Source organism: Chrysemys picta, chromosome 23 (assembly GCF_011386835.1).
Source record: "Chrysemys picta bellii isolate R12L10 chromosome 23, ASM1138683v2, whole genome shotgun sequence".
NCBI classification, from domain to species: domain Eukaryota; kingdom Metazoa; phylum Chordata; order Testudines; family Emydidae; genus Chrysemys; species Chrysemys picta.
The window spans coordinates 8,526,813-8,553,886 of record NC_088813.1 but is presented as its reverse complement, the minus strand read 5'-3'; the positions used below and the strand labels follow the sequence as shown (position 1 = coordinate 8,553,886).

The window sequence follows — 27,074 nt, the reverse complement described above, 5'->3', positions numbered from 1 at the left end:
CTGCTCACAGACAAGGCCTGGAAAGCTGGCCTCAGGCAGAGAGGAAGATACGGGGCAGGCAAAGAGGAGGAGATCAACACTGAGGTGCTGAGGAAAGAGGCCGGCCTCTGGCCTAGTTTTGGGGAGGGGGTTGGCCCTATGGGTCCCCCATTCTCCTGGAGAGGGGGGCTTTACGGCGAGTGGCAGCTGCATTGCAGCGGTGCTTTAAGTGTCCCCCTGGGATGAAACATGAGGCAGGGGGAGTCCCCTTTTGCTGGGCCCCGGCCAAGGTAACTTCCACGGAGACTCAGGGCAGACAGGCTCCGCCAGACTTTCGAGGGAGCTTCGGTGGGTGGTCGGGTTTATGGCTCTTTTCCTCCTCCCACACACCAGTTCGGCCTCCCGGCCAAGAATCACAGCTCCTCGCTGCTGAAAGGAAGCGCCGCAGGGGAGCCGTCACTGCGCATGGACTGTACTGGGCACTATTGCCCTCTGCTGGACAGAATGAGAACTTCCCACTGGGCGTGTCATAGATTCTATACTGCTAATGGGGATTCACCTCTGGCGCTAGAGGCAGGAGTCTGTGCTCTCAGGGCAGGAGGAACCTAACGGGAAATTGCTAGTGGCGAAGGGGTGCAGAGATCAAGAGCTATCAAGGATTCGTTACATCTGACGCCCAGTTAACTCCCCCTTTCTCTACCCAAGCATGAAAGCCATGGGCACTTCACACTTGTGCGCTGAATGGGCAACGTCTTGTAACTGCACCACCAGGCACGGGAGCGGTGAGCAAGCCAGCACCTTTGGCTGCTGGAGCCTGCTGTACACTAGCCCTTTTACCCCCAGCCCCTGTAACATCACGCCCCCCCCCACGCCCCCATCAATCCCCAACCCAGGCTAGGAGCTGCATCAGCGCAGAGACACCAACACATTCATCAGCCCAGACACAACACGAGCCCCTGCCGTCAATAAATCGATCCCTTCATTTATTCAGCGCAGCCCAAGAGACGCTGGATCATTGCAGAGGATCAAAATGGCACAGGGCCAATTATGAACACGGCCGGCCCCACCTGGGTGAGCGTCAATTTAAATGCCACCTCTCTGCCCAGGGGAGTTCAACGCCCGCTCCCCCGCCAGCAGTAGGCAACCCTGGCGCCAAGCACAGGGTCTCGTTGCTGGTGCAGACTAGGTGGTGCCTGCTGCTGTCAGGGCAGGAGAGAGGGGGGCTGGCCCTTTAAGGGGAGCTGGGCTCAGCCCCATCTGTGCCTAGTTATCTGCCTTCCGGGTGGTGGGTTTGGGCATGGGCAGGGCAGCATGTGATGGGAGCTCAGGGGCAGGACAGCCTGTCAGACAGAGCTGGCTGGGTTAGAAAGACCGGCAGGAGCTTCAGGGAGGACGCAGGGCCAGGCAGACGTAGGGAAGAAGTTGATCTCCCGCCCAGCTAGAGGGCGAGGCCAGGCTGGCAATCGCTGCAGTGAGGGGCAAGGAGCAAACTCTTCAGAGGGCACCAGCAGGCCCTGAGGAAGCAATTGACATGCGGGGGTGGGGGAACTGCAGGTTCCTGGGGAACCGTCGGTGAAATAAGTGGCTGGGGGGTGTGCCACTGGCTGGGAATCCCGATGGAGGAGTGGGACCATATGAGTTAGGGCAGCCCCAGCAGGGAGCGCGGGAACAGCCCTAGGCTAGCATCGCTCCCCAGGCAGTGGGAGAGCAGAGAGTAAAGGACAGGCGAGCAGACAGCAGCCCACGAGATGTCTCTCCTCCCCTGGTAGGGTTCAGATCGGGAGGAGGTCGAACCAGGCACCAAAGGGATTCAGTGACTGCTTTCCCAGTCCCCTGGGGCAGAGTCCATTACAAGCTCTCCCCATTCACGGCTGCCCCCGGGGCACGTTAACAAACCCTGCTGCTCATGGGACGGGCAGGGTTGCTGGTTGCTAACCCGGCCAGCACCTGTGTCCATTGCTTGGGGAGTCTCATTCGCCGGGCCACTGGGGATCCAGGAGACCAGTGGAGCTGGGAGACTTGGTGCTTTGGTATCATTGTCAAGGGTGATGAGGGAGGGGGAGGCTAGAGGCCAGGGCTAAGCCCCAGGAGAGGGGACTTCTTGGCCTGGAGTCTAACGGCTGCAAGTTAATAGGTCCCCGCTCTCTCCATGGGGAGGCCTCAACCATGGGGAGGCCTTCAGCCATGGCCCAGCTCCTTCTCCACCACACACGAGGGGTGAGGCTCTAGCTGGCCGCAGGGGCGGGTTGCAGCTTTCGCAGGGGGGTCTAGCAAAGCCAGGTGGAGAGAGCAGAGCGTTTGCTGCCTGCCCCGAGGTCCCTGTGTCCCCAGTCTGTCCAGACCCTCCCAAATCCAGCAGCAAAACTCTTGGCCTTGCCTCACATTGTGGTGCCGAGGTTGCCCCGTCCCGCGGCCAGTCCCGCTGGTCCATGTGTGACAGATGCTGTAATGGCCGTGGCAAGGAAATTCTCCAGGCGGTTAGCAAGCGAGTTACCCCCCCTCTCCTATGCTCCAGCCTCCCAGTGAATCGAAGCGACCCCAGAGGATGCTCTGGAGGGAAGGGGGGGGCATAGGTGTGAGCAGATCAGGACGAGGAGCCAGAAGGCTGGTGGTTGTGCAGGATTAGCTCCAGGAGGCTTCCTCTTCAATCAGGGCCAACGGGACCAGGGCAAGACCCCCCATCTCAGCCTGGAGGCAACCGCATAGCGATCAGGACCGAGGGGTAATCTCTGAACCTTGGGGCCTCGCTGGGGCTCAGACCCTTGGACATCCCCAGTGCTATGGTAACCATCCAGAAACGCAGGGCAGGAAGGGACTCAAGGGGCAGTTTCCCCGGTGCAGAACCCGTCACGTCTGTGAATCAGGCCGTCCAGCTGGGTCCAGAGGTGGCCGGGAAAAGAAAAGCCACCTGCGCTCCCGAGGGGCGCTTAAAATGAGGTACTAGGCTGCTTCCGTTCCCACGGCAACTGCTCGTGGGTGTTGATCACCATGGCTCCCAGCCATACTCCCTTCATGACTCTTGTTCAGCTGCGGGGTGGATGGGACAGGCCACGCCGGTCCCCTTTTGGCCGCAGTATCCCTTGGGGCTCTTGTGCAGGTACTGCTGGTGGTAATCCTCTGCGTAATAGAACTCCCCGGCTGCCTGGATTTCAGTGGTGATGGGCCCCAGCTGCCGTTTGGCCAGCTCCTAACGGGAGGAGACAGGAGGAAAGGATGTCAAGCTTAGCGCTCCTGGCAGGGGAGCAAGCGGCGTCCCCAGCTGGAGACAGGCAGACAGGTTGACAGGCGTTGTGGGGGAAGCTCACAGGCTTCCCCGCTGGTCCAGTCCGGGAGCTTGGGGCAGAGGCGGTGACGTGATCTGGGGAAAGGAACCGCAGCAGGGACACCACCGGCAAACTCCAGGGGCAGCTAGCGGGAGAGACAAATGACAGCAGCTACTGCTGCCCCTGACACCAGGACCCCTTCCCAGAGCAGGGGCGGGGGGCACGGGGACTGGCGCTGGGCATACGCAGCAGTAGGCAGGGAATCTGATCGGGGGGGAGGGGCGGGAAGCGTTTTCTATTCCCTTCCATTCAGGGACACTCTTGGCCAACAAGCGCTCCAGCAACGTGCAGCTGTTAAGCCCTGCGGCACCCCGGGAGGCAGGCAGCAGGTGTGAACCCTGGTTTACACTGGTATATGGCCTTGGACGAGTCAGCTGAAGGCCTGGGAATAGAACCCAGGAGTCCTGACTCCCAGTCCCCTGCTCTGACCGCTAGGCAAGTCCCCCAAAAGGAAGCCACCTTAAAAATAGGAGCAGGAACTTGAAGGAGTGGGCTAGGAAGAGACCTGCCAGCAACTGCTAGCCTCACTGGGAGACCTGAGGTGTTCGTGTCAAACTACCTCTTCAGCCAACACAAACCCTACCCACCTAGAGCTCCCACAGCACCTTCCCTGCCCGTCCAGCCCAGACGCCTCAGCGATGGGCCCACCGTGAACATGTGTCAGAATAACAGAACCGGAGCCGATGAGCACCAGCCAGGCTGCCAGAGAAGAAATGTAGGACTCGGGCTGCACCCGCCACCCCCTTTCCTTCGGCAGCTGCTGTCATCACCGAACCAATGGACAAGAACCGTGTTTCTGAGGGTCTCCTCCAGCCCTGCTAGGCCCACACTGGATACCAATGGGAACTGTGCAGGGGTGGCAGTACACCAGAATGGCCACAAGGGGGCTGTAAGATACCCATTTCCCTAACGGGTTCTAAGCCTGGCTTGGCGGCTACCCGGCTAACACCCCCAAACAGAGGCATTACGTGAGCAAAGCCCCTGGTGCAGATCCGTCACCCCAGAGTGTGTGTGTGGGAGGGGAGACTGGGCTCATGGGATCCCAGCAGGGAAGGAAAGAGGGGGAAGGGCAGGGCAGGCTGTGGGGTAAGAAGGGAACAGTTCACCCCCACCACAAACCCCCCTCTGCAGGGTCTGAGCTCAGACCAAGCCAGGCCCCTCCACGCACGCTCTGCAAAACACCAGGCGTGCTGAGCTGAGAGCCGCCCAGACGAGGCGAGGGAGGGCGTCCCTGGGGCGCCCCTCTCCAGCCTGCCGTGAACGAACCCCTCTGCGTCTCAGACAGCGTCCCGCCGAACGCCTGCTCCACCACACCAGCCAGGCCCCCACCAGCGGGAGCCGCTCAGCCAGCAGACCTGCGGCGTGGAACGGACAGAAGCGAGGAGCCCGCCAGGCTGGAAATGCCGCTGCTGAAATGGGGGAGGCTGAAAATGCGTCTGCACCCGCCCGGGGAAGGACAGACAAGTTCTCGCACATCACATCACATCACATCACATCACAAACTAATTCTTACAGCGGCCCCAGGTGCCGAGGCGCTAAGGCCCCTGGGATACGCCCCCTGAAATCCTAGCCCTCAACATGGTCCGCTGGCTAAGCCACAGGCGCGACTCTGTGCATTGGGCTCTCTGGGAGAGGGCCAGGACAGGGGTCTGGCCTCAGAGTTAGACAGACGCATGGAGGCAGGTCCCTTACCGCGACTGCAGGGGTGAATGCGCTCTTCAGAGCTGTCCCTCCACATCACTACCTGGGGATCCGGCTTCTCCTCCAGCAGCTGCCCTTAGGTGACCATGGGCAGGGGCTCCCAAGGCTGTGACTGGACTCTCGCTATGCTTAGCAATTTCTGCCCCCCCTGCGTGATGGTGAGTGAGTGGGTATTTCGCAATACCATCAGCCTCTAGTAATCCACAGTACACGAATGTTGGGCTTGGTCTCCCTCTAGTGGCTGGCCCTCCTAAGATGTTTATGAGTCTCCTACTGCAGCTGCTCTTCTGACCCAAGGGGCCTAGCCCCTAGCAAAGGCATGAGTCGTTCCTGTTTTTAGATCCTGAGGTCTTTGGTTCAAGCCCGGCACTAAGAACCCGAGTGCCCCCACACTTACTGGGCAGAGCTCAGTTCTCCAACAAAGGCTTATGTGGGGCAAGGGGTGAAGGGGAAAAAGATCTTGAGAACCACCATTCTTCCCTTAAGGGAGAAGCGTGTCCTACATCCATAGGGGAGTGTTTCCATATTAGATCTCCAGTATTCCAGCTGGCTTCCATGGAGCCAGTAACCCCACAAGCGCCACCAGTCCCAGCTGTGCAGCTCTTTATGCTGAATGACTTGGTCCTTGATCACCCCCTTCATCCAAGGACTTCAAAGGCCTTTACTAACAGGTCTCCCGAGCACACTCTCTCTCTCTCTCTCTCTCTAGCCCACATGAGGGCAGCCTCCGAGCCATCCCTGGGTTGGAGCTAAGGATTGTTAGTTTCATTTTACAGAGCGGGAAACTGACTTGCCCAAGGTCAGGCAGCGACAGAGCCAGGAATAGGACCCAGGAGTCCTAATTCTCAGCATCTGTGCTCTGGTCAAACTCCCTGGCTAGTGCTCAAAAGTCTTAGCTGCTCTACCCACTAGATCACACTGCCTTCCTGCCAGAGGGCTGGGGAGTCTGTTCTGCTGCAGCGAAAACATACCAAAATCGGAAGAGAATTAGTCAAATCAAAGCAGCAGAAGGCGGGAGGGGCCAGGAGTGTAACCTGAGGACCTCTGTTAATGTTTACTGTGCAAATCCTCTTATAGAGCATGGATACTTCTAGGTGCAGCTCTGCTCCCCCCTGAACTTTCCTATGTTGCTTGTCTCCACAGGCTACGTCTACCCAGTTTGAGCCCAAGCCCCACTTCCAGCCTCTGCCCCAAGCTCCCGGACTGGACCAGCGGGGAAGCCTGTGAGCTGTGTCTGACTTGGCTCAGTAAGCACTCAGGACCCAGGTCATAGGACCCTGCTAGGGGGTGGATCAGAGCCCAAATCCCACTCTTGACTCCGGCCTAAGCCCTGTCATTTTGCAGTGTGGACACAGGGCAAGCCGCAGACCCGAGTCACAAGGTCTGCGCAGCACGGACGTGTTAGCACGACCGAGAGCACCAGGGTCAGCCCTTGTAAACCCAGGTTTCCAATGCAGTGTGGACACTTCAGCCAGGCCCCTCCACGCACACTCGGGCTTACTGCGCATGTAGACATATTCTCAGAGTACAAGCCCTCTGGGGCAGGGTCCGGACTGAACTATGTCCATACAGGACCTGGTACAATAGGGCACCCATTCCTATTGGCTGTTTGCAAAGGTTCCTCGGTACCATTATCCCCATTTGGCAGATGAGGGGAAACTGAGGCAGAGATGCCCCGGAGTCAGTTTATGGCAGAGACAGAATAGAACCCAGATCTCCAGCCGCCCAGCCCCGAGTTCTAGCCCCTGGACACAGCTACCTCTGAAAGGGCTGCTCCAAGAAAAGGAGGAACGCCGTTTGCCAGGGCCGCTGTCAATCACCCGCTGAGCCAAGCCGTGATGGGCGGAGGTGCTGAGAAGGGGGTTTTATGTCAGGGCGCAGGTATCTATTAGGAGGAGGATACTGGAGAAGAGGAGGGGTTTGTCTCCAGTTGGGGGAAAGCCCCTTGTGGCTCCCATCAGCGCTCGCCAGTCAGCCAGCTCTTTGATGTGGGGCGCATCGTTAATTGCATTAAAGGAGTCGGTGGCACTGGAGACTTTCCAGTGGATGGGGGGGGATGGAGGGAGAGGGGGGAGACTTGCATTTCTCCGGGGCCCAGAACAAGGCAGCTTATCGGCAGGCAGAGTTAATTCACATGCAGGAGGGGGGACGCCGGGTGTGGGAGCCGATAAGGAGGCCCAGTTAATTAACTGGAACCCAGCAGGGCCTGAAGTTGGGGGAGGAGCCGCGGTGGCAACCCAGCAAGCAGCAGCCCCACGCTACAGGCCACCGCAAATGAAGGGAGGGGGATTCGAACCCCCTGCTGGTGGCAGCCCACGCAGAGATGAGATGCGGGCCCTGGAGAGCCACAGCCTCTAGCGCCGGAACAGGGGCAAGGTCCCTCAGCCTCATGCCTCAGCCCTGGCCTCTAGAGCAGCACATGGCCATGGGATCCGTGTCCCTTTCCTGCCCAGATCAGGTCTGGCCCCAGCTCTTCTCTGCCTAGGTGGGGGCTTTGGGTATTTTTTGCGGAGGAAATGCAGGACAGGGAGCGGGGCTGAGTTTAGTGGCCGGCTAAGAGGCCAGGTAAGCTCTTATTTAGCACTTTTCATCCACAGAGCTGAGAGGAGAATGACAGAGGAGGTCAGGGGCATTACCCCATTTTACAGCTGGGGAAACTGAGGCACGGAGCGGGGCTGTGACTTGCCCCAGGTCACAGAGCCACGAACAGAACCCAGGAGCGGGGAAGGCCATCGGCAGCACGCCTGTCACCACGGCAGCTGAGGAAGAGGCCCCAGGGCTGTCCCGGGAGAGACGGCCAGTGCTACGCTGGGTGCTCTTCTCCTCACACTGGAGGTGGAATCTGGGCAGGGAGAGGAGAGGAGAGAGTGATGGAGCCAGAATCCCAGGAGGCACCTGCCAACCACACTGCTCAGCTCCCTTAGTCCCATTAATAAATGCAAAGTTGTTGCTGTCACTGAGTCCAGGCCCAGGCCGAGCCTCGGGAATGGGGCGTTGGAATATTTCCCCCCCTGCCAGGGAATATCGTTGCATGGCTAATAGGCTGCGGGAAGCAGAGCTGTTGGCACAGAGCCTCATTACATGTCACCGGGGATCCCCGAGACGTGGCTGGATTCTGATCTCCGTCACGCTTCTGGAAATCCACCGTAACCCCCTGGAGATGGAGGGACGCTGGATCCGTGCCAGCGCGGCGGCTCAGAGCCGGGCCCGCTGTCACCGTGGAAACAGCAGAATTCAGCCCATCACCACTCAGGAAGGCCATAGCTGCATGGGTTGGATTTTCATGAGCGCTGATGCTCCGCCGAGCAGCGCCCTGAGTTCCTGGCGCTCTGCACCTCTGAGAATCGGGTCCTACATGGATCTTTTTTATGGCAGGTGTCTATGTGGCTTAGCCGTTAAGGGACCGACGGACAATTCTCCTAGGCGATTCCCCGGCGTGTCCCTGCTCTAGAGAAGAGCCAGGACTCGGCTGTACAATAGAACAGGGGACGGGGGGCTGCTAACACCCGCCGGAGTCAGCCCACGTCCTGGCCAGGATGAAGCAGTCAGACGGCCGACGGGAGGGGGGGGTGAGTGGGGGCGCATGCGGTGCGCACTCACTCCCAGAGGGGCAGGGAGATGGGAACGGCTCGTTTTTTGTCACCCGTGCTGCTGCGTGCGAATGGGAAACCCCAGATCACCTTTGCTTGGACAGATGAGCCCGCCCCGGGGAGATATAATGTGGTAGAGCAGGGCTAAGGCTCACTGTCTGGAGAGGGGATAAAATCCCTCGTTTTGCTCTTTCCATCAGTGGAGCCCGACCCACTTTAATGAATGGGTAGGGATCACCCCCCCCCCTCGTTAGAGACCGGGAAACTGAGGCACAAAGAAGCAGTGATTTCAGCCTTGTCTATGCTTAGATTTAGGCCCCCGCGTAGCTACACCGGTGTAGGCCCCTAGGATTCTCATAGATGCAGCTGTACATCTGTACCAGTGTGGCTTGCCCCAGCATCAGTCCGAGGAGAGCTGCAAGTTTGTGCCTGTAAGTTTGTGCCCGTGGCTAAAATGCTAGTTCAGACAAGGCCTGGCCCACAATCCCACAGGAGGTCCATGGCACATCCAGGTCTAGAACTTGGCTCCCCTGGCTCCCGGCCAGGTGCCCTGCCGCCGCAGGATCTGCTCAACCCACAAGAGTCTGCGGCACAGCTCAGCGCCCAGCAGAGATCGCAGGGGCCGCTGTTGCAAACACAGCCCCTTGATCTTGCAACTGACTAGCCCACGGCTGTGCAGCCCACTAGAGACTCGCTCCACCAGCCTTGCCCGCGACCCATCGTGCTCCCCCCCGCCCCTCCCCACACGCGCACCGCGTCTGCCCGGCACGTGAGGATTTAAACAGGTCGCCTTTAATTGTCCCAGCAACAGCGGCTGGGGGCAAACCGCTTAAGGCAGTGAATCATTTTCAGGGGATGCTGCACCTGTCTCAGTCAATGACCATGGCCCCCTCCCAGCCCCAGCTGCCAGTTGCCGTGGCGGCAGGTTGCCAAGGAAACTGGTTTTTCCCCCAGCCCCCTTCCTCATCAGAAAGGCAGGAAGGGCCTTGCCGGGGTAATTAACTAACTAGGCCTTGCCTCCCGTCCCTCCCCACCACAGGACACAGCTCAGAGGGCACAGTCTACCCACAACAGGGAGGGGGAGCAGCTGGGAATGTGCCAACACAGCAGAAGCAAGGGGAACAGCTCCCCCATCCCCCCACCAAGGGAGACTCCCGGCATTCGTTGCACCCACAGAGCAAGGTCCAAAGCAGCCCTGGCTCGAGAAGCCTCCTTCGGCACTACAGCAGCGGCCCCAGCCCCAGCGCAGACGGTCGATACAGCCAGCACACTACAGCAACGCCACTACAGCAACGCCACTCCAGCCGGGTTCTGCAGAGCGGGCGCTCCCAGGGCTTTAACAAGTGACATTTCTAGGCCTGACAGCTGCAAACAAAGCTTTTCCAGCCCTTTGGCAAGCAGTCTGAAGCAGCCGCTGAGAGACGCGAACAGCTCCCTAGTCACATTGTGTTAACTCTGGAGCCTACTGATGGTGATATACATGGCAACATGGTTCACTATTTCACCGCCCATTTTAGCAGAAATACCTGGATACTCTGGGATGCTGAGCAGAGTTTGGGATCAAGGTCAGAGTTTGGATGGAAACCCCCCCCCCCACTGATTTCCCACACTGGCTCCCTGCCTTACTGAGAGCTGGAGATCTTTGGGGACAGTAAGTCTGTGAGAAGAGCATCCCCTTACACCTGCAGGTGAGTGGAATGCTGAGAGCAGCTCCCAGCCGTCGCTCATCGCGGGACGAGAGAATGCGTAAGAGACGCTAAGCAGCTGGTTCGCCCCACCCCATCCCAGAGGAACAGCCTCTGCTCCAAACCTGCCTGTTGATATATCGCCTTCGACTTCAGGGCAGCATCCCTCTGCTGGGCTCCGAACGTGTGGATGACCGAACGATACTGTGTGCCCACATCCTCCTCTTGCTGCATGCCTGAAAGACAGCCAGCCGCACGTTAGGGGACAGAGGGTGCCCCGTGAGACGGCACACCAGGATCGCCAAAGAGAGGCGCCCAAGTTTAACCTTCACCCCCCAAAAAGAGCATTCACACTGAACTCAAGGGCTAACCTGGCACACCCTGTCTGATTCCTTTGACTCAGGGTGGGCTGCTGGTTTTCAGTAGCAGCCTTCTGCTCCACCATTCAAACAAACCGTGACACTGTCTCAGCAGCCGATAGGCGCGTCCATTATTACGACAGCACCGAGATCAGGGACCCAGCTACGCTAGGCGCTGTACAGACACCTAACGAGACAGTCCCTGCCCCAAAGAGCTTGCAACTAGACAAGACAAAAGAAGGATTATCCCCAATTTACAGATGGGCAGCTGAGGTCCAGAGAGATTTGACTTGCCCAAGGGACATCTGTGCCAGAGCTAGGAATTAAACCCCGATCCCCTGAGTCCCAGTCCAGTACCTTAACCACTGCACCTTGCGTGAACGCTCCTCCAGAGATGCAGCGGCAGAGGTTAGCGTAAGTGACTAGAGCACTGTTGAGTGGTGCTAAACTGGCACCCCCTGCCAGCTGACTCCTATCCACAGAAAAGGGATGTGGGCAGAGTCCCCCCTGCATCCTTAACCTGAAGGACATGGCCAAATAGACCAGCCATTGGTCTACCCTCGTAGCCTGCCCCATCTCATCAACTGAAGAGCCAATCAGGAGACTGAATGGACAGGTGGGCGGGGCACCGTTTGAGTGCTTAACTGACCACTGGGTAGGTCAGCAGGGTCCCTGTGAGCTGGGGGAGACTGAGGCACAGGGAGGGGAAGCGGCTTCCCTGAAGGTGTCGATAGATGAGGCAGGATTGGAAGCAGGGAGTTCCCGGCTCTCAGTCCCACTAGGCCCTGCCTCTTTGCAGGGGGAGGGGACACACAAGCCAGTCTTACCATGCTCTGAACCTCCCTTTCCCTCACCCCCGGCCCCGAATGGGTTACACCCCTCACAGCACTAGCGAAAGGGGGACAGAGTCAGGCTAAACAGGACCCAGGGCCACCAGGAGCTTTTCCTCCCAATCCAGCCCCTAGCCTCTCTCGCCCTGAGATGGATTCTCCGTCTCAGCCCTCCTCATCCTCTTCTTCCTCCCAGGTCCCAGCAGAGTATCAGCCATCAGCTCCGCTGCCCCCCACCTCCAGTACTGGGAGGGGCCCCAGGTGCTCGGAGAATCCTGCCATAACCCGCTTCAGAAGAGGGGAAATAGCATTATCCCAGGGAACTGGCCGAGCTCCCCCGGAGTCGGTGGGGCCAGACGCCCAGCCGGCAGGAACCGGCAGAGCTCCCCCGGAGTCGGTGGGGCCAGACGCCCGGCCGGCGGGAACTGGCCGAGCTCCCCCGGAGTCGGTGGGGCCAGACGCCCGGCCGGCAGGAACCGGCAGAGCTCCCCCGGAGTCGGTGGGGCCAGACGCCCAGCCGGCGGGAACCGGCAGAGCTCCCCCGGAGTCGGTGGGGCCAGATGCTCAGCTGGCGGGAACCGGCAGAGCTCCCCCGGAGTCGGTGGGGCCAGATGCTCAGCCGGCGGGAACCGGCAGAGCTCCCCCGGAGTCGGTCCATACAGACGCCCGGCCGGCGGGAACCGGCAGAGCTCCACTGGACTCAATGCGGCCCCCACCCAATCCTTCTAGTGACCAGGAACTCCAAAAGGGAGAACTCAGCCCAGGCCAGGAAGTCAAATCAGTGGCATGGCTGACCACACAGCCCCCCCACCTCCCTACACAGCCACTCCAATTACTATTCCCATCACAGGATGGGCTGTTAATCACAGCTGTACACAAATCTAAGGCACCCTCTGAGCTCCTTGTCAGCCCAGTGGCTGCTGCCGGTTATTAATCTGCATAAATTACAGTGTTCAGGTTTGCCACTCACTGGGAATGGCGCTGGGTGCAGTAACGGGCCGCACTGGAGGGGGGCTAGGAGTTATTGGGGCAGAGGAGGGATTGGAGGCCCCATGGGCATCCTCTCAGCCAGATGCTCCAGGGAGGAGGGGCTGGACTGGCCGTAGGGGCCCTCAAGCTGCCAGGAGGGGCCTAGGGAAGGCAGCATCATGCCATGCTCAGGCTCTGTTACCAGGCAGCACAGGGTGGAGGGAGATCGGACAGTGGAGCTGTTCCCTGCCCCTGCTAGTCCAGCTGCCCCAGAGAGAGACGCGAGTTGAGCTGCACGGAGAAGGGAGTCAGAGCACGGGGTGAGCAGGAGGGGCAGACGGTCAGGCTGGTGGTAGCTGGAAGGCTCCTGGCATCACACGCTAAGAGAGGGACGTTCGGAGCCACGGATGGGTATTAAACTCTCCCTGTGCTGGCGTGTCAATATCCTGTCTCCACAGCATGGCTGGGGGTGATCTGGTTAAACAAGGAAAGTCCAGTTCATCCAGGGTGTGTGTGTGGGGGGGGATAAAGATCCAATTGGTCCCCACAGGACATGGAAAGGGGGTGTTTAGGAGGAGCCTGCCCAGGGCTACTCATCCTTCTTCGCCTCTCTCCTTCTGGGAGGACTTTGGTCCCACGGCGGGTGCTCCTCGCAGAGGCTGCAGGCAAGGGGCAGCAGAGGCGAGAGCCAGGGAGCACCTCAGAGCTGGTGGTGCTGGGAGAGTCTAGAAGCACCACAGGTCCAAGCATTGGGATGGCACAATTCCCAGCTCTACCATGCATGTCCTTGGGCAAGAAACTGCACCCCTCTGTGCCTCAGTTTCCCCATCTGTGAAGCTGAGGGATGTGCACTTAGTGCCGCAGATGAGCAATGCTATAGCGAGCGGGGACATCGGCCAGGAGGGGCTGCATCAGGCTTGGGGTGACCAGATGTCCCGATTTTATAGGGACAGTCACGATATTTGGGGCTTTGTCTTATATAGGCGCCTATTGCCCCCCACCCCCATTTTTCACACTTGCTGTCTGGTCACCCTACCTTCAGGCTAGACGTGTGACCATTCACACCCCTTCCCCTGCAGCCCTTTGAGGCCAAGTGCATCTTGTCCAAGGGCTTGTAAATCCAGCCCGGGCTCTGAGTGTTCCTTCAGAGGGTTAACCAATCTCCTCTCCCACTCCACCCCAACGGCTTCAGGGCCCAACGCCACAGAGTGAGTGGCTGAATACAGGGGACGCGTGCTGAGCTGCGAGGCGCTATTCCAAGGGCAGCAGTCTGTACAGAGGGCACTGGGCCTGCAGCCAGCAGGAAGGGGTGGCCATACAAAACCAGATGGGAAATACCCTGAGCTAGCCAAGGAGCCAGGCAAAGAGAGTGCAGAGGCCAAAGAAGCTGTTTGGGGCCAGAGGCCCCACGCTTGCCCTACAGCAGGACCCAGACCTGGGGACCCCATGGGAGCAACTGCTCAGCGCCTCCCAACTTTGGGGGATCACGGGGACCTGCGTGCGTAACTTGGGCGCCCAGTGGGGACTGCTCAGCACGGAGCTGGCTCGATGGGGGGAAAGCGACCCCCCCCCCCATGGCCTCAGCCCCAGGAGGCTCCCAGACTGGGGGGGGGAAGGCACGAGAGGGCACAGGACTGCCCTCTGTGCCAGGCCTGTTAAGAGTTCGGTGGGCCGGGGGGCCTATGGTCAAGAGCAGGGCCGGCGCCAGCATTTTTGCCGCCCCAAATGGCAAAAAGAGGGAAAAAAGGCTCGACCACTGCCGCTTTATCCTTCCCTCCGAGAGGGACTCGCCGCCGAATTGCCGCTGAAGAGCCAGACGTGCCGCCCCTTTCCCTTGGCCGCCCCAAGCATCTGCTTGCTGCGCTGGTGCCTGGAGCCAGCCCTGGTCAGGAGCCAGCCTGCTACCAAGGTGGCAGAGCCAAGCCTGGGCCATTTACATCAGGAGTTAGAGGGTCTTGTGCGGGGTAAAACTGTGGGCAAGTCCCATACCCCCCATGGGCTCCATTTCTCCCACCCTTTCTCCGGTCGATTGCAAGCTCTGGACCGGGCCCTCTCAGAACACAAGCCACCGGCCTCCCTCGGGGCCTGTAGGTGGCACCGGCCGCGCCCCCTCCCCACTACTGCCCGTCCGCGGCACGGGCACACGTTGCCCGTTAAAACACAAACACGCAATTAGAAGCCGGCCAGCGACACGCAGAGACTGCTAATCTCCTCATTAAAATTACGCTTCGGTACAACAGGGCCCCAGCCTGGCCTCTCCCCCTTCCCTCCCCGCCGCCGACGTGAGGGGGGTTTCAAACAGTCCTTCCTCCCCGCCTCCTCTTTATTTAATACCCCCACCTCTGCGCAGCTGAGCCCCTCCCCCCGCCGGCTTCCCGAGGCCCCTTGTCAGCTGTAGCATCCCCATCAGTGCCGCAGAGCGATCCTGGGGCTAGAGGCATTTAAAGAGACAGAGAACCCTTTGGGGGGGTGGGGTGTGGAGCTGGAACTGCTGTGGACAGTGGAATGAGACCACGTGATTTACAATAGAAAGATGTGGCAGGCCTGGTCAGAAGAGGGATTAATAGCAGCACCTGGTCCATGCGGCATCCCTCCTCAGTGTGTGCCCCCGGCCCCCCCAAGACACGGTGACTTCTAGCGGTCAGATTAGATGGTCGTGACGATCCCTTCTGGCCTAAGTAGCGCTGATCTCAAAGCGGGAGGGAACCACCCAGCTTTGCCTGGGGGCCCTCAGACAGACCCACCCCGCCCCAAGCAATGGCTGTGGGTCCCAGAGGGTCCTTCCCTTCCAATGCAGCCCATGGATGGAGAGTCAGGGCTTGTGGGTAAGATACTGGACTAGGACTCGGAAGATCTGGGTTCAATCCCCAGCCCTGACCCAGACTCCCCGTATCAGATCTTGGGCAAGGGATTGAATCCTTCTGCGCCTCAGTTTCCCCTATCTGCAAAACGGGGATATACTCTCTCACTAGGTGTGTGCGCAGCACCTGGCACAACGGGGCTAGTTCTCCAGGCTGCCCTGATTGTGATTACACACATCTCTGTCTTCCCTGCCCATGGAAGCAGGCAACACCCACCATGAGCAGAGAACGTCTCTCTCATCCCCAACCACCCAATGCGGACAAGAGTCACATGGGTTTAAGCTCCTGTCGCCCCCTAGGGGCAGGATCGAAGCCCCAAGAGCACTGCAGAGATCCAGGCCGGTGGTATGGGGGATGAAGATGGCTCAGGTTCCATCTCTGCTGACGATGGGGGGCGGGGGAGGGGGGAAAGGAGCTGCAGCCAAAAACCCGAGTCTACACAGGTGGTTACAGCGGCTGCCTCTGGCACCACTCGCTGACCCTACGGACACAGAGTCCCCTAGCCTTACCTTGGGTGGGGTCATGGTTCTCCCAGAAGGCTTTGAGGAGGGCCTCGTAGCTGGTCTTCTGTGGGTCGTACACAACCCTGACCACTTCCGCGTGTCCGGTCAGACCTGGGGGGAGAGGAGAGAGGTTAAACAGTCCCCTCTGCTCAGCAGCAGCTCTGCCCCCGGCCACAGGAATCCGTCTGCAGGAGGACGCTCGCCCGTGATAAATTAGCCCAAGATGCTGAGCGATGGCCTGTTCTGTGGTCCCCAAGCTTTGGGTTTTAAAGCAATTTGAACCACGATTCATAGGCTCCATGGCCAACAGGGGACCACTGGGATCAACTAGTCGGAGCTCCCATACAACGCATGCCAGAGAGCGCCCCTAAAATAATCCCCCGAGCAGATCTTTTAGACAAACATCCCATCTTGATTCTAAAATGGCCAGTGACGGAGAATCCAAATCCACCACAGCTCTCGGGAAACCAATGGTTAATTGCCCTCATGGCTGGACACGTGTGCCTTCTTTCCGGTCCGTCTTCGTCTGGCTTCAGCTCCTACCCAGCGCTCAAGCGCCCCTTGCTCGAGAGGGGATGCTGCTCGGCGGCGGTGAGCTGTGCCTTTCACACCCCACGCCAATTCTGGCTCAGGTGAGAAGAAGTTCGGCAATTCTATGCCTAGAGCCCATCACGTGACGTGGCGTCATCCATGCTCACTGCCCAGGAGGGGGCTAATGCTGGAGCAGAAGGTGGCCTGGTGGAGAGGGGGGGGCAGGGGAGGGACAGGCCTGGAATGGCAGGGGGGCCAGAGGGAGCTGCATGGGGGGGAGACTGCACCTCACTGGACTGTCAGGCCCTGGCACCCAGGAGCACAGCAATCACAAGACAGGGCCAAAGGGAGGGGAGTGCAGGGCCAGAGATGTTAGGATGGCGGTACGGTGTGTGGGAGGGGACACACCCTCAAGTCTGCAGAAAACCGCTCTAGAAGGGTGAAATGGAATCGCTGGATGGCTGCTGTGAGAGAAACCCTTCCCCCCAACCCCCCAATTAACGGCACCATCACCGGCTAGATCACAGCAGCCATTCCATGAGTCCATTTCGCCCTTCTATAGCACCTTTCATCACAGGCATGGGGCCTACCTTCCAGCACCCGAGGCAGGTAGGCATCTGTCCCATTTCACAGACAGAGAAACTGAGGTACTGAGCAGGGGAGTGACTCGCCCAAGGTCACACCCCAAGTCAGTGGCAGAGCCAGAATCGTCACAGATCACAGTGTCCCAACACCCAGTCTCCTCCTCTAACCTCTAAACCACACTGTCCTCCCGAGCAGTGACGGGAACCCAGGAGTCCTGACTCCCAATCCCCCTGCTCTACCAGCAACAGCACCCCCTTCTCCCCCCAGACAGGAACAGAAGCCAGCTTCCTCTCCTCCAACCACTGGGCCATGCTCCCTTCCCAGACCTGCCAAGCGGCCTGAATCTTGGTCTCTCCTCCTCTAACCACTAGACTGCACCCTCTCCTTGGTGGGGACTGTGCTTGGGACACTCAGTAGTTAAGGGTGGGGATAGTTAAAGATTGCTAATGCTACAGATGCTTCCCCCTCCCTGAGGGGCTGGGAGATGACACTGGTCTTTTTAGCATCAGCAACCTCAAGAGGGGTGGGGGCCAGCATAGAAATTGGGGAAGGAAGGGGTGCGTGGGGAGCCCACGGAGGCGATGACTGAGTCTGCTACACAAACAGCCCAGCGAGCCGTGCCAGCAGCCGGGGCGGGGACGGGCAGCCGCCGCTGGCTGCTAGGACCTATTATCCGGTGTAAGCCCCCACCAAGGGGCACAGCCCTGGCTGTGCAAACCCCACCGCCCTGCAGCAGAGAGACCGACCGGCGGCTGCGCCCAGAAAAGGGACTTCACTTTCTCGCTTCTGTTGTGGCTAGCGAGTCTGCCCCAGATGGCATGGAGGCAGCACTCTCTAGGTGTGTGTCATAGGCTCCATAAGACAGAGAGTCTGCTTTAGATCAGTTCGTAGGGTCCAGATCTAAAGGGCAGGCAGCGTGGGGCTCCAGCAGGGGGTCTCAACCTGTGTCTTTCTGAGGCCTCCCCAACATGCTAGAAAAACTCCATGACCTGCCTGGGGCCACAACAGCTGGTTTTCTGCATATAAAAGCCAAGGCCGGCCTTGGGGGGTTGCAAGCAGGGCAGTTGCCCAGGACCCCCATGCCACAGGGGACCCCACAATTCTCAGGCTTTGGCTTCAGCCCCAGGTGGCAGGGCTTGGGCTTCAGCTTTCTGTCCTGGACCCGAGCGAGTCTAATGCTAGCCCTGCTCTCTGATTTATTTTGGTGATCCCCTGAAACCTGCACAGGACCCCCAGGGGGCTGCAGACCCCCCAGCTGAGAACCGCTGGTCTCCAGGGTGGGGCACTGAACTGGGACTCAGACACCCTGGGTTCTCTACCACTGACCATTGGCAAATCACCTCTGTGCGCGCCACTGATTCCCCTTCTGCCCTTTGTCTGTCTTGCCTATTCAGATTGTAAGCGCTTCAGGAACTGTTTGTACAGCTCCTTGCACAATGGGGCTAGTACAATATAAACCACAATACAAAACTAAACCCCTTAAAATGGAAACAAAATGCTTTGATTTTGTCCAAACAATTTTTTTCTTCAACTTTTCTAGTTTTTGCTCAGATTCAGAACTAAGCCAAAGTCTCAAAATCTCTGTGAAATGGAACTTCCGGCCCCTGCCCAACCCCCGGTATGGTTATGCCGGATGGCGTCAACGGCTGCCGTCAACCAGTTCTGTGATCTACCCAGGTGATTGAAGCCGATAGCTCTGCTCTCCAGGCAACAACTCCCCCCTTTTGCTACACCAGAGGGGGAAAAGCCCGGCTAAGGCAGCAGCAGAGATGTTGCGGTGTTTCCGACGCAGCCGGGCTGACGCTAGTGTTGGCAGTTAAAGCCACAAGGAGCGCTCAGCCGTCTCTCAAATCGTTTATAAACAGGATCTCCCCATTCCCACTGCGCTCGCTTTCCTTCGCCACCCAGCAGCCGGAAGCGTCCACCATTTATAGCTCTTTGCATCCTGGGATCTGAGTAGGCAGCACAAAGCTGACTGACTCGTACTCCTGCGCTGCAAAGGGGGAAACTGAGGCGCAGAAAGGTGGCGTGACTTCGCTAAAGCGACTCGGCCAGTCGGTGGCAGAGTCAGAAGCAGAAGCCAGGCCTCCTGACTCCAAGGGGCCCTGCACTTCACTATGGCTTTTTGTTCCATACCTCCCAGTTGCATGACTTGCCCGGTCCAGGGTTCAGTGGCCAGGGATGCTAGCACTCCATCAAACTCCTGTAGCCTGGTAAGCCACAGCCGTGTCCTTAGTGCCAAGCAATGGCCTCACCTCTGCAAACGGCTTTTAAAAGCAATGCAGCCCCTAGGCTGCCTGGCAGATACATTTCACCCAGCCCCACTTCACAAGGCCGAGCCCCCGACCCAGCTCAAGCTGCATTGGAAGGAAGGGGGAAGCCCGGGAGTCAGGCTACGTTGAGATGTCGCTTTTGCCCAGCACAGAGATGTACAGAGGGAGGCCAGCACCGTCTGGTAGCCTCCGCCAACCAGCTGGCAAGAGGAAAAGCATCTCCAGGGAGAGATGCACAGCAGAGCCATGCCGGTGAGCTAGGGACCCACCACAGGCCACCAAGCAGCAGAGGTTTCCAAGTGTTGCAAAGCCGGGGAGGTGTTGGGGGGGGGGGGGGGGGGGAGGCGGGAGGGGGGGAGAGAGAACATCAATACTTCCCTCCCCTCCAGAAGGGCTGTTCTGCTCCAGAAAGATCATTCTGAACCTTGCATCTGACCGTACCTTCCTCAGGAAATCTCCAGATTTCTGCCTCTCTGGGATCAGCCACTAGCTCTCCCTACAGGGGCAGGGCGGACACCTCCCCACCCAAGACAACCATCCTGACCCATGCTTCTCAGCTATCTGATGACCCTGTGGGTCCTGCCCACTCCCCCCCGCCCCAAAGTAATCTTCCCTCATCACTCCCTGGACCAGGGCCCAGCATCCCCACCGGCTGGACAGGAGAGACGTCCTGTTGCACTGCTCCGCTGCTCCAGGCCAGCGGCAGAGCCAGCCACATTCCCGTTCATTGGCAACGTTCGGATTCTACTCCCTGCTCCAAGGATGGTGCTGCCGGGACGGGGCAGAAATGGGGGGGGGAGGGGGACACAGAGCACAGTGGTTACTGTACGGCAAATGCCCCATGGGCAGGAGTGCTACGCATCACTCCACCGCCTACCAGAGAGGGTCACGATCCGCCCACAGGAGCGTCCGCTCTCTCTGCCGACCGGGACAGCACAACGGGCCCTCAGGCTAAGTGGGCCGAGCGAGGCTGCGGTTTCCTGGATGGGAGTCCCAACATCCAGCAGCGCAGTTAGCAGGTAAACAATGCATCTGGCCTGGGCCGGCTGCACAAGTTCACTGCCTTTAGCAGCTGGGGAGCATGGAGCTCTTTGGCTAGAAAGTGCTAGAGAAGGGCAACAAACTAGGGGATTTGTCTTCCGCTTCCCCAGCTCCGGCTACCAGTACAGACGAAGCCTGAGCTTGGAAGCCGCCTGGTAACTACAGTCCATTTCCTCGTGGCCAGCTCAGCACAGACCGGGGCTAGGGTAGAGATGGCAGAGCATAAATGCCCCCACCAGATTTCACAAGATCTGAGACACTGGCTTACATAAGCCCTTATGGGGAAAGTCCTAACAGATTTAGCAGGGGTGAAGTCATTTGGATGCTGCAGAAATTACTCTACAACCGACCGAGTTTAATGGCAGATGAGATCTTTCCCACAGGCTGTTTCTTTTTTTAATCCATCGTGTAGAATTCTAATGTTCTATTCACTTCGACGGGGGACTTTTCCCAAAGGGAATATTCTCTCGGCTGAAATTAACAAGCGGGTGAGTTGCGGGGCTGGGGAAAGGTGCTGGATTGACAGTCTTGCAGACAGAGGTTCTCCCCCCCACAAAGCAGGCAGAGCAGGGACAGGTCCTTTGCAGCACCCCAGCCCACTGTCCCCCAAGCCCCAGCACCGCCTGCCCTGGATCATTCAACCTATTGAACCTTCAACCTGCCAACAAGGTGTTCAGGGAGCCAACAGCACCCGTTGCAGTGGTGCGTTTTGTGATCTCAGCCTTCACCCCGCTAGGAACTGGATGGAGACCCAGCAAACTCATTTCACCTGCTACCAAAGTGCACTGGGCAACAAAGATTTGCTGACCGTCACCAACCTGGGCTGGATTGGCAGCAGCAGCCGTCTGCACGTTCACCCACGCCCTCACACCAGCTCACCTGACCTGCCCAGCCCCGCCAAACTCCCGCCAGTGCCCCTGCACCCGGGGGGACACCGCCTCCGCTTTGCGCAGTCGTTGCAGTCGCTCCTTACGTGCGGGCGGATAAGACGCTCCCTCCCCCACTGCATTATGTTAATACCCAGAACTGAGACGACAGACGCGGATAATATTTCTTGCAGACAGGTAATCCTCCGCACCAGTGTGCGGAATGTTTTTGCAGATAAGACATGAAACCGTCTGTTCAGATTTCTGATGAGTTTCAGGGGGCGGGGCTGGAGAGAGAAGGGGAAGCGAGCGGGGGGGGAGGAATTTATTAGGAAGGCTAATCCATTAGCACACCACACTGCAGCACCTCTTGCTGTTCGTTAACAACCCCCCCCTCAATTTCATGCTAACAGCTGCTCTGGACAGTGGCTCTAGAATCTAGTGGAGGTTCTGGATAACAGGGGCTAGGCAACCTACGGCTGGGGAAAGCCATAAGCAAATCAGAGACTGGGTCAGTATCATTCCCACTTGACAGATGGGGAAACTGAGGCCTGGAGAAAGGTCACATGGAGAGTCATGGCAGAGCCAGAAGTCGCACGCGGGTTGCATTAACTTCCTAGCCCTGCTGCTGAGTGGGTGATGCTCAGGGGAGGGGAAAGAAGTCACGGAGTTGAATGGTCAGATTCCAGTCATTTTGCAAAGGAGACCACCAGAAAAACACCTCCTCCCTCCTTCCCCCCGTGCAAGGAGTTTAGATTTCATCCAGTCAGCCTCATTCAAAAGCCCAGTGTCGGGTACCTGCTTCCAGGGTATTGTACACAGTGATCTCTGGACCTCAGAACAAGAGAGCCACGGCATTTCCCCGAGCCTCCAACTCACTTAAACACTGGGGGCACACAGTCACCAACGGGACAGCTAATCACAAAGGGAGCAGCCGCAAGCCTGGGATGTAGGTCCTACACTCGGCTTCTCAATCACACGGTCCAGCCTGTGACCGCTGACTGCTTGATGGGCTTCAGAAGGTGCTGTCGGGGAAGGGGGCCCATGGCTCAGAATGTGGCAGGCACCATGGGATTCAGCCTGGGGGTGGGGATGTCTGTTGTGCCACTCCTTCGAGCCAGGCCCTGGATCTGATCACCCTGGGGATTTAGGAAACATCACAGCCGGACCCACCCCTATGGCTCAGCCCCACGTGGACTGGGCCCGGGGAGAGCCTGGTTCCGTGGTTAGAGGGGGTTCACATTAGCCCTCAGCTGACGGTCTCATCAACCGGATAATCAAGCCCTTATTAACACAAGCTGGGGGTGCTTGAGTGGCCGCCTCTCCCCAAGACAGCCCAGCTCAGGCTACAATGGGAAGCATCCTCTGACCCAACGCCCAAACTTCGGAGCAAGCCCCAGTAGCTCCAGACCCAAGTACCTCCTGTGTCCCAGGCCTTTCTATTTGGGTCACTCCATCAGACCATCTTGAACATCCTCCCCATGATCTGCATGGCTGGCTTAGCTGGGCCAACCTGGCTTCATGTTCGTTTATTGCTTTACCGCATCCCAGGTCCTGTTTCCAGAGGGCCGTGTTAGAACAGGACAACGGCCTCCTCTCCCGGCTGAACGTCTGAGAGCTTCCTAAAAGGGCACATCTCTCACAAGAGGTATCCCTCCGCCTCTTCAAAAGACAGGACACTAAGGGCGAGCAAAGCTATTCCCCCTCTGCACAGCAGATGAAGGCCAGCACTGTCCCAAAGCGATGAGAGAGCTGGGCCCTGAGAGGCCGCATTTCGCATTAGGGTTGGATAAGCTTCTGGGGAAGGGGAGCGAAAAGCCACAAACTGGCCCCGTTGGACTTCACTGAACCCAAGTCACACTTGGGGAAATGGGCGTTTGGCAGGTCAGCGAGACAGTATCCACCGGCTCAGAGGAGCCTCTCGCGCTGGCAGCCCAGAAGGGATGGCTGCTTCTCCTGCTACCTACATGCCATCCCTGCAGCATGGGCTCTGACAGCCTGGCGCCACCACTTAAAATGTTGCACTTGTAGTTCTACCACTCTGGAGCCTACCTCCTCGCCCATCAGTTCTCGGCTTGGAGCCGAGCCGAACACGGATGGCAGATCTCCAAGGGAAAGCCAAGTGCTGCAGGAAACAGGCCTGGCAATTCATTAGACGGCACTCTCCTTCCGAGTCTATGCCCTCACACTAGGTGGCACTGTGCTGCCATCTTTTGGAGGAGACAAAGCAGAAATCCCGACATGCACCTTCCACTCACGCCATGATTATTAAAAATCCTACGACAGGGTATAAACCACTATGTCCCAACCAAACTGAACTGGTCAATTCCATTCTAACGCTCTAAATTCTCACTGCAATTTCAACTGAATCCAGCACTTTACACTTCCTATCCTGAGCCATCCCGTGGCTGCACGCTGTTAACAGCAGCCATGTTCTACCCCAGAGGCAGCTGCAGTTCAGCAGTAGCTGAAGCAGTTACTGTACAGTGTGTAAAGCACTGAGACAGATGGCATTGTATAGACACGTGTAGGATCATCAATAAGTCTTGGAGTACTAGGGAAGTTCCAGAAGACTGGAAGAAAACTGATGTGATGCCAATATTTAAAAAGGTTAAATGGGATGACCCAGGAATTATAGGCCAGTCAGTCAGACTTTGATCCTGGGCCACATAATGGAGCGGCTGATATAGGACTCGATTAACACAATTAAAAAAGGGTAATATAATTAATGCCAATCAACGTCGGTTTATGGAAAATAGGTCCTGTCAAACTAACTGGATATTTTTTTTAAACGGGATTACAAATTTGGTTGATGCAGGTAATAGCGTTGATGTAATATACTTCAGACCTCTGTAAGGCACGTGACTTGGTACCACACAACGATTTGATTAAAAAATTAGAATGGTATAAAATGAACATGGCACACATTAAATGGATTAAAAACTGGCTAACTGATAGATCTCAAAATGCAACTGTAAACGGGGAATCATCATCAAGTGGGTGTGATTCTAGTGGGGTCCCGCAGGGATCGGTTCTTGGCCCTACACTACTTAACATTTTTATCAGTGACCTGGAAGAAAACATAAAATCCTCACTGATAAAGTTTGCAGCTTTGGCACAAAAATTGGGAGTGATAAATAACAAAGAGGACAGGTCACTAATCCAGAACGATACGGATCGTTTAGTAAGCTGGGCGCAATATGCATTTGAATAAGTCTAAATGCAGATGCATCCATCTAGGAACACAGATCGTAGGCCCTATGAACATGATGGGGGACTCCGACTCTGGGGGAGCTCTGCCGGTTCCCGTGATTTGGGAAAGGGGGTAGGAGGTAGATAATCAGCTGAACATGAATGACCAGTGCGACGCGGTGGTCCACAGGGCTAATGCAATCTGTGGATGCATAAACAGGGAAATCTCAAGTAAGAGTAGAGAGGTTATTTTACATCTGTATTTGGCACTGGTGTGACTGCTGCAGGAATCCGGTGTCCTGTTCTGGTGCCCACAAGTCAAGAAGGCTGTTGATCCATTGGAGAGGGGTCAGAGAAGAGCCACGAGAATGATTAAAGGATTAGGAAAATCTGCCATATAGTGATAGACTCAAAGAGCTCAATCTAGTTAGGTAAGAAAGAGAAGTTTAAGGGGTGATTTGATCACAGTCTATAAGAACCTTCCCGGTGAACAAATATTTGCTAATAGGCTTCTCAATCTCACAGAGGAAGGTCTAACACAACACAATGGCTGGAGGTTGAAGCGAGCCACATTCAGCCCGGAAATAAGGAGTAACATTTTTAACAGTGAGAGTCATTAACCACTGGAACAATTTCCCGAGGGTCATTCTCCATCACCGGCCATTTTTAAAATCAAGATGGGATGTTTTCCTAAAAGATCTGCTCTCGTTTGCACAGGGAAGTCCTGCAGCCTGTGTTATGGAGGAAGCCAGTTCCCCAAGTAGAAAAGAAGCGAGGTGTTACCTGTACAGATTTCTTTGTAGGTGGGGTTTGGGGTGAAGCCTCCTGCATAGCCCACCTGGGTGGAGAAGACGCCCGGCAACTTCCAGAACATCTTCTCGGCTCCCCAAAAACATCCCATGCCTGGAAAGAACAGGAGATCGAGAAGACTAATTCAATGCAAAGAGCTTAATCTGAAACCAGGGAGCAGCAGTTCGTCCTCAGCCCAACCCTGCCAGGACACAACCTGCTTTGGGGCAGGTCCCTTTCCTGCTCTCCAGGCCACCCATGCGCAACGGCCATTGACTTCAACGAGCACGCCACGCCCAGGCATCACAACCGGGGTTGGTCCCTAGTTCAACATGTGGCTTTTAACAGCGCAGACACCTACAGGGTCTGCAGAGGAGGTAGGTGAATGCTGCGTGCGACCAGCGGGGTGCTACAGAGTCTCCGATCAGATCAAATTCTCCCACTGATCTGAAAGTGGGGGACCCACTTGGCCCTTAATAGCCTTCAGGACTGAACGGGGGCCCGCCAGGAAGGGGCTGTTGACAGTGGGTGGAGGGGCTGACCAGAGGTGATGAATGAAGGTGAGGAACTGGACTGAGACTCAGCAATTGCTTGTCGGTAGTGAGATCTAGGCTGTGGAACACCATCCACAGGACAGAGGGGGCAGCTTCAGCTCTTGGGCTGGAGAATAGACTCCAGGGGGCCTGATAGCTCTCCCCCTCCCCCCCGCCATCTCCAACCTCAATGGTTCATCCTCCCGCCCCAGACGGCCCATTCTGGTCCCAATGGACGGCTGCCGTTCTGGCCCGAGTTCTAGAGGGAAGGAGGAGGGGGCAGCCCGCACTCTCACCCAGCCGGTGCCCCACCGCCAAGTTAGAGAAGGGAGAGGGAACAAACCACACACCGAAAATGGCCATCTGCATTCCCTCTGGGAACGGCGGGAGCGTCGCATTCCCGCTGACGGCATGCTTGGCTGCAGGAGGAGAGACAGACATGGATGAGCCCCTTTGCCAAGTCTTTAATAGCCATAATCCCCAGTTCTTATACAGTGCTCGCCATCAGAAGATCTCAAAGCACTTTACCAAAGGAGGACAGTATCTTTGCCCGCATTTTACAGATGGGGAAACCGAGGCATGGGGAGGTGAAGTGACTTGCCCAAAGTCAATCTGCAGGCCAGGGGCAGAGCCGGGAATAGAACCCAGGTCTCCCGAGTCCTAGCCCAGTGCCCAAGCCACATCGAAGTACTGAAAGCTTGCCACCGAAGCTTTAGCTGCCTGCCCGAGGGGGGCACCTGGAATCCCCACCCCCAGCTAGACCCAAGAGTCCTGTCAATCTGGGACGCCGAGACCAGCAGCGGCTGATCCCAGACCCGTCGGCGCCATTCATTGTGCTGCATCAGGGGGTTCTCCAGCTTCGCCCAGAGACGGTCTTGTGGACTCCCCCCGCCTCGATCCACGCCCCACCGAGCTCTTAGCCCTTAGGCGCAAAGAGCATACTCAGCCCTGCTCAGCCCGGTCAAAGAGATGTTTGGGGCCTGGCCCATTGCGACGAACCCACCACCTAAGCAGCCCCATTCCTTCGCCGTTTCCATCCAGCTTCTGCTGGGTACCTCTGGGGTGACTGCCAGCTCTTCGGGGCAGGGGCACGGCTCTACCCGCTGGCTGGCGGGGCGGATCTGAGCAGTACGCTGTCTGCACTCAGATCCGCTCCGCCAGGAAATCTCAGCTCACTTCTTGCACTTGGCTTTCAGGGAGGGCCCCCCCATTCCCCAGTTTTCACAAGGTCAAGGAACTCTCCCTCCTCCAGTGTGACAGGCAGACCACCAGCAGCTCAGCTGGCATGAGAGCCCAGGAGCCGCCTTTGTTACAGCGACTGGACACACACGCCGGGCCGTGGGTAAGCAATGGAGACCCAGGAAACGCAGCACGGGGCCGTGCAGCAGCTTCTCTTTGCCTGTCGCCCGGGCTCCATTGCACACATGATCAGCCCCCCAGTCGGCGTGAAACTCGCCCCTCAAG

General features: G+C 57.7%; 1 protein-coding gene across 3 annotated transcripts in view; it reads right to left on the bottom strand.

The window, feature by feature from the left end:
• Positions 1-941: 941 nt before the first annotated feature.
• LOC101938240 (peptide methionine sulfoxide reductase MsrA-like) overlaps positions 942-27,074 on the bottom strand; it is a 73,746-nt gene continuing 47,613 nt past the window's right edge. For 2 of the 3 annotated variants that reach the window (XM_065576975.1, XM_005286157.5), the window contains exons 2-6: positions 25,961-26,029; positions 25,072-25,191; positions 15,807-15,911; positions 10,408-10,514; positions 942-3,166 (exon numbers count right to left, since the gene is read on the bottom strand). In XM_065576975.1, coding sequence (XP_065433047.1) covers positions 2,990-3,166; positions 10,408-10,514; positions 15,807-15,911; positions 25,072-25,191; positions 25,961-25,979 — 528 coding nt within the window. In that variant the 5' untranslated portion in view covers positions 25,980-26,029 and the 3' untranslated portion in view covers positions 942-2,989. The remainder of the gene's footprint in view (positions 3,167-10,407; positions 10,515-15,806; positions 15,912-25,071; positions 25,192-25,960; positions 26,030-27,074) is intronic. The other variant, XM_065576974.1, reaches the window with a different exon arrangement.